Raw genomic sequence first — 7500 nt, forward strand, 5'->3', positions numbered from 1 at the left:
TGACCACATCGCCCAGTCCCAGTTTGGAGACGATGTCATACGTGAGTGAGACAAGTGTGTGTGTTGGGAGTGTGTTTTCTCCAGTTGAGAATTAAAGGCTCATGTGAGAAACACACTCCTGTGAATCAAAGTGAACCTGTGTTTTAAATTCATTTACTGTATCACAAGTAATCATTTGGGATATCTAACAATTGTCAAACTCAGAGGATCCAAACAGGGAAAGGTTTTAACAAAGGAGAAAAATGACAAATGTCAAAAATCCGAAAGCAGAGAATCCAATATCCACGTATCCCAGAATCCAAAGCCAGGGTCAAGGGCACAGGGAACAGTCCAAGTCCATGAGCAAGCAATCCAGAAGGACAAGCCAAGAGAGACCCTCAAACAGTCCACAGCAAAGACCACAGCAGAGTAACAAGGCTTGGGCCTGGGAGCACATGAGTTTCATGCAGGATGGAGGAACACAGAGCAGAGTTCAAATACACTAATACCTAATTAATAAATTGGTCATGTGACACAAATATCATGAGGCTCAGGCTAATTGCAAGACAAGATTGGCGACAAAAGAGCTAACACAGACAAGTAGTGCATAGCCTTGGCTTTGGCGACATCTAGTGTCCAACACGGTCAATCCTGTGACAACAATAACTTTTTCACACACACCCTCTCTCTTTCTCTCTGCCTCTCTCTCCCTCTTCACCCTCCCTCTCTTTCTCTCTCTCTCCCTCTCTCTTTCCAGTGGATGATCTGCAGATGTCCTGCTATCGCCTAATGTGCAGCATGTACTGCTGTGGCACAATCAAGACGCCCCACGTTGAGAGGTCAGTGAACATGCGTGTGTGTGTGTGTGTGTGTGTGTGTGTGTGTGTGTGTGTGTGTGTGTGTGTGTGTGTGTGTGTGTGTGTGTGTGTGAGAGGGAGGGAGAAAGAGAGTAACAATAGCTTTGGGCAATATATTTAGTGATGAATTTGCGTGTGTGTGCGCATTGTGTAGGCTCCGCCCCGCTCTGGGTGAGTGTTTAGGTCACCTGGCGTCTGCGATGCCCGTGGCGTACCTGGAGCCGCACCTGAACGAGTACAACGCCTTCTCCGTCTACACCACCAAGACCCCCCGCGAGAGATCCAGTAAGACGACTCTCTAACTCTCACTCACTCTCACTCTACAGATGGTACGGGTTGAGAATGCTCCTTTCATTCCCGCACATCGGGACTCCCGAAGCATCGGGAAAACTGCAACCGCAAGGGGGCAACATAGACCGCCCGAGTTTTCGAATGTTTACAGCCTACCTCACAGCTCTCTCACTCGACGTAGCCTATAACTCAGTCAGTCCAGCAGAGATGCCAGAGCAACGTTTTGGTCAACGGAGAGGGAGAGAAATGCTCCGCATATCCGTCTCATTTAATCATTAAAATGAAAGTGATTGGCAAAATTAATCAAACGACGTTTCAATAAACCATTGTTGAAATGAATGAAAATGGTTTTAGAAACCTATAGGCCTATCAGAAGGACTATTTCCTTCAATTCAACCTGAAATAGGCTACTCGAAAGGCAACCTTAGATTAATTCATGAATTCATTACGGTTACAAGACCGCATTTCCGTGAATAGGCTATTATTGTCAACGTCAAGGCGAAGACGAAAGAGATGGACAAGATGGACATTTTGGCAACATTTACATGCTAGGAATACTTAGAAATGTGTAAGCTATTTTAAAACGGAGGCTTGTTCATTTTAACCGGCGACGTTTCAAGTAGGCCTACATCTCCCGAATAAAGCCTATTGAAGTTCACATCCAGCTGTGGCGCAAGTGGTTGATGCATAGGTATCGTATGCCAGCGACCGGGGTTCGAAACCTAGTCGAAGAACCTCTCCGGAACCCATCAAAAGAAAATGCATCGATTTATTAAAAGAAATGAAAGACTTCCTGTTTTGAGATTCTTTTTATGTTTGCGATGTCTGCTGAAAAGAAAAGTTAATATGTTAATTCGTGGTTCAGCGCGCACTCACACACATTTTTACATTGACATAGTGTCGGGCTCAAGTGTCGTGTCGTCCTCAGTGCCGCATATAGGCTATAATGTAGTGACCTGGTTAGACGAGTGTGGGGGAGGGGGAATGATCGCACAAGACAATAATGCTCTTCATGAAATGGATCTCACAGGCGGCTGTCTGTTTTTAAATGTAGCCTACTACACCACTTGCGAAATCGGACGTGGCACATAGCCTAATTATTAGGCTACTGGATAGCAAATCCATAGACTTTGTTCATCCTATATCCTTAAAATGAAAGTGATGACTGGCGAAATTAATCAAACGACGTTTCAATAAACCATTGTTGAAATGAATGAAAATGGTTTTAGAAACCTATAGGCCTATCAGAAGGAAATAGCCTTCAATTCAACCTGAAATAGGCTACTCGAAAGGCAACCTTAGATTAATTCATGAATTCATTAGGCTACGGTTACAAGACCGCATTTCCGTGAATAGCCTAGGCTATTATTGTCAACGTCAAGGCGAAGACGAAAGAGATGGACAAGATGGACATTTTGGCAACATTTACATGCTAGGAATAGCCTACTTAAAATGTGTAGGCCTAAGCTATTTTAAAACGGAGGCTTGTTCATTTTAACCGGCGACGTTCAAGTAGGCTACGGCGACGTTCAAGTACATATGCCGAATAAAGCCTCTCGAAATTCACGTCCAGTTGTGGCGCATGTGGTTGAAGCATAGGTATCGTACGCCAGCGACCGGTGTTCGAAACCCAGTCGAAGAACCTCTCCGGAACCCGTCGAAACAAAATGAATCGATTTATTAAAAGAAATGAAAGATTTCCTGTTTTGAGATTCTTTTTATGTTTGCGATGTCTGCTGAAAAGAAAAGTTAATATGTTAATTCGTGGTTCAGCGCGCACTCAAACACATTTTTACATTGACATAGTGTCGGGATCAAGTGTCGTCCTCAGTGCCGCATAGGCTATAGGCTATAATGTAGTGAACTGGTTAAGGCCCCGGTACAGTTCACGCACCCGACTTGTCGTGCGACATGTTGACGTCACGGGGAACGTTGTAACCATGTATACTTGCGCGTGGTAGTCGCGACACAATTTGCAGTATTCTCCTGAACGGAGGCACGGTATCCATTGACGTTAATGGCAGTAGCAACTAGCTTCTTTGCTGATATTTCAGACTTAGCTTGCACAACTGAAGGATTAGCCTACCATCTCGTTTATGAGATGAGCTTGTGTAATCTCCCTAAATGGAAAGATATATATATTTTTTTAGGTCTAGCAGATATCCTTTGGTTGAAAACAAATCTCTTCCTTACCTTTTGCTGGAATACTTATGTGCCTCGGTCCTAGTCATTTCCCCCTAATATCCTCCTGTTGCAACTCTCACTGGTAACTTCGTTAACTTATCCAACGTAGTTCACGACTGTAAACAAATCAGTCATCCAAACGGCAACTCTCGCTGCAGCCTAGCCAAGTTAACTTCCCACTTTTCAAACTTACTATTATTCAAACTTCATGACTACAGTCGTTTTAAAAATGAATGGGCTTATTTAAGATGTTGGATAGGCTATATGATAATGCCTGAATGTGGTTTATGTGGTTGATTAAGGACACTGGCTCCGTGAGCTTGGCTTCAATCTCTTCCTAGTTGTCGTGCGAGGTTGGCGCGCGCGGCTGATAAAAAATGTTCGGTGTCCGACAGGTCGGCGCGCGGCTGAAATGTGGCTTGCGACACAGGAAATTACGTCATTTTGACGTCACATTGTCGCGCGACAGGTCGGGTGCGTCGAGTATACTTCTAGCATTAGACGAGTGTGGGGGAGGGGGAATGATCGCACAAGACAATAATGCTCTTCATGAAATGGATCTCACAGGCGGCTGTCTGTTTTTAAATGTAGCCTACTACACCACTTGCGAAATCGGACGTGGCACATAGCCTAATTATTAGGCTACTGGATAGCAAATCCATAGACTTTGTTCATCCTATATCCTTGGCGGAGATAATAATTAGGCATATCAAATTAAAAGCACACTACGACAGGTATACTTGTGTGATCACGCAACACAAGAGAGCATTTAGCGATGGGACAGTTGTGAATGAGTGCTTAACACCCTGGAGTCTAAATACCCCCGGGGGATTTGAAAAACTGTTCCAAACACACATCTCAATCTCTGCTTTTATCATATTATAGAGACACCATTAGAAGCCTTTAATCAACTCGTTTTCAAATATATAGCCTATGTTTTAAGAGAATATGGCAATGATAATGGCACTTTCTAAAAACAATAAATTCGTAGGATTTGTCCTCTCACCTGCAGCAGGCCCATTCAAAAGCCCATCCACCTAATTTGCATTTGAAAGAGCCAATCACTAAAGTGACACATTTAGTCTAGCCTACTTTATTAGTTTTTTTTGACCCCTATAAATTGCCTATAGTCCTATACGATAATGGAGGAAGGGCTGCCTAACTGTTCCCCCTAAGAGTTTTTTCATAAGATAAAATGTTTACTCTATTTAAGTTTAGGATTTGGTAGACAAGACAACCTCGGAAAAGTTCTTCAGATAAACAATGTTTTATTGAATTAAAGGAAAGAAAATGTATCGCCAGGGTTTCGGGGCTTGCGAAGGCATTCGTTGATCTTATCGATGCAGTCCTTGCGGCCACTTCTCCCCATCGTAGGAAACTTTCTGCTTAGTGTTGACAAAGGTCTTGACGTTGTGTGGCAGTGCTTGCTTGCCCTTCGATCCATCCCAGTTGGTGGTTTTGCACCAGGCTCTAGTGCTCCTTTGTGGTGATGGCTCTGAAGAGCAGGCATCCGTATCTACCAGTGATGCGCGGGCTGATCCAAATCGAGCGGGCGACCGCGGTTATGGGTCAAGAAAAAATATTTTTAATGATATGCGGGTCATGTTTGGTCGGGTCGGTAAAAAAAATAAATTGTCATTTATATCGTACATAATTGTCTTTAGAAGAAAAAGACATAAGTTGCAGCATTCCCACTGAAACGCGATTCTATCCCCCACATTTTGTCACGAACATGTAGAAATGCACTTGTTGTTTCTGCGTAGACAGACCCTCGGCTACACTTGACATGCAGTTGTGTTCTGTTCTCAGAGCATATGCTTTCTCTGTCTATGATCTGCAGCTTTTATCTCGAACTGCTGGCCTCTACAGAAAGTGGCAGAATCGTCTACTGAGCAGCGAAGTTGCCGATGCAATGCGTGTTTCTCAAGTCTGATAATTTCCAGCAAGATCGAATGGTATTATGGAAAGAAAAATAAACTAAAAGTTTCCCAAATCGGGAAATATTTCTTAATTTAATGTCATCAAGGCATATAGCCTACAATTGGTATGAGCATGCAATATGTGCGTCCTTGCGCAACTTATAGGCCTAGTGGCTCGTTGGAAAGCCCCACGTCTGCTCTTCCCCACGTCGTGCAATAAAGGTTTCATCTCGCTGCAATTTATAATCGCGGAGCAATGGACTTTTGGTCCATTGATGAAGACGTTAATAAAGAGTTTCTTAATAATATTCTATGCCTGCATTTCATGCTTGGGAGAGCTTCAAGGCATTCATGTGAGGAACGGCTGAAACAGAATTTGTATAGGAAAATCCTAGGCTAATTATGTTCAATGTTGAGTCAAACAGCCACATTTTTGGATGAATGCTGACACGGAACAAAAAAAAGGTAGACTAAATGCATGTTTCCCAAATTCTGAGCAATTATAGGCTATATATAATTAGGCAATATAGGCTATATTATTGTTTTACATGCATATGAGATACCAATTTTGCATAGCTCAGTCAGAACGCGAAGAATAAATACGAGGACTGACCATCTCGCCTCTCCGCGTTTCCCCCAATAGGCCTACCATGGCGACAAAGAAATAAATATGATTTGACATTTTAATGTTTGTAGCGCGCCAGTTTACCCAGTGTGTGTGCATTGAGTAGTTCCTTAAAATACGGAACAAAGAGCGTCCCGTAGGCTATCTGTTCAACACAGAAGAAGACTTTAACTATTACTTATATATTTCTTATAACGAAACGCGAAGAAAAAATACGAGGACTGACCATCTCGCCTCTCCGCGTTTCCCCCAATATCATGGCGACAAAGAGAAATACATATGATTTGACATTTTAATGTTTGTAGCGCGCCAGTTTACCCAGTGTGTGTGCATTGAGTAGTTCCTTAAAATACGGAACAAAGAGCGTCCCGTAGGCTATCTGTTTAATACAGAAGAAGACTTTAACTATTACTTATATATTTCTTATAACGAAATGCGAAGAAAAAATACGAGGACTGACCATCTCGCCTCTCCGCGTTTCCCCCAATATCATGGCGACAAAGAGAAATAAATATGATTTGACATTTTAATGTTTGTAGCGCGCCAGTTTACCCAGTGTGTGTGAATTGAGCAGTTCCTTAAAATACGGAACAAAGAGCGTCCCGTAGGCTATCTGTTTAATACAGAAGAAGACTTTAACTATTACTTATAGGCTATATTTCTTATAACGAAACGCGAAGAACAAATACGAGGACTGACCATCTCGCCTCTCCGCGTTTCCCCCAATATCATGGCGACAAAGAGAAATAAATATGATTTGACATTTTAATGTTTGTAGCGCGCCAGTTTACCCAGTGTGTGTGCATTGAGTAGTTCCTTAAAATAGCCTACGGAACAAAGAGCGTCCCGTAGGCTATCTGTTTAATACGGAAGAAGACTTTAACTATTACTTATATATTTCTTATAACGCTGGCTGTAGGCGATTTCTATAACCATTTTCATTCATTTCAACAATGGTTCATTGAAGTGTCGTTTGAATAATTTCGCCAGTCATCACCTTCATTTTAATGATTCAGTGAGATTAAGGAGTCGACTATTGACGGATATGCGGTCTTCATCATTAAATGCAGTTGAAACTTTCTGCCACCTGGTGGTTGTTTGGGTACATTGCCTTAGCCTCGAAAAAAATCGGCTTGACGCACTGCGGGATCTCTTCGGGAGTCCCGCGGGAGAAGGTGCATTCTCAACCCGTACCCACTGTATCTCTCTCTCACTCTCAACCTCTCTCTTTCTCTTTCTCTCTCTCCTTCTCTCTTTCTCAGTCTCTCTCTCTCTTTCTCTCCCTTCTCCCCTCTCCCTCTCTCTGTCGCTCTCTCTTTCAATTTCGATTTCAATTATCATGGATAGTTATCAGTGATAGAACAGTAATGCGCCACTTTGTGTAGGGTCAGTCACTTTCCCAGTTCATCACAGGTGAACAGGTACTGTACAGCTGCTGTAGTTTTAGACTGTGTGTCTGTGCTCTCCACACAAAAATGGGAGCTTGCCTTGATTTTTTAATAATCCCATTTGTATAGTATAAGAATCAATTCTTAATGTAGTCTTACCATGCCATAATTATTGTTATTATATTATTGCTTGAATGACTTAATTGTTTATTTGCCATTCTCCTTTATATTCATTGATTACAGTATTTTCATTAGGT

General features: G+C 42.5%; 1 protein-coding gene across 1 annotated transcript in view; it reads left to right on the forward strand.

Annotated features, from left to right (window-relative positions):
* The window catches only part of LOC134080645 (ryanodine receptor 1-like), a gene marked incomplete at its 3' end in the record, with an annotated part of 84981 nt that overhangs the window by 66311 nt on the left and 11170 nt on the right, over positions 1-7500 (forward strand). The window contains 3 exon segments of the mRNA XM_062537191.1: positions 1-41; positions 737-818; positions 991-1121. The exon segment at positions 1-41 is cut by the window's left edge and continues 71 nt beyond it. Of these exon segments, the coding sequence (XP_062393175.1) occupies positions 1-41; positions 737-818; positions 991-1121 (254 nt within the window).

This window comes from Sardina pilchardus, chromosome 5, assembly GCF_963854185.1.
Source record: "Sardina pilchardus chromosome 5, fSarPil1.1, whole genome shotgun sequence".
Lineage (NCBI taxonomy): Eukaryota > Metazoa > Chordata > Actinopteri > Clupeiformes > Clupeidae > Sardina > Sardina pilchardus.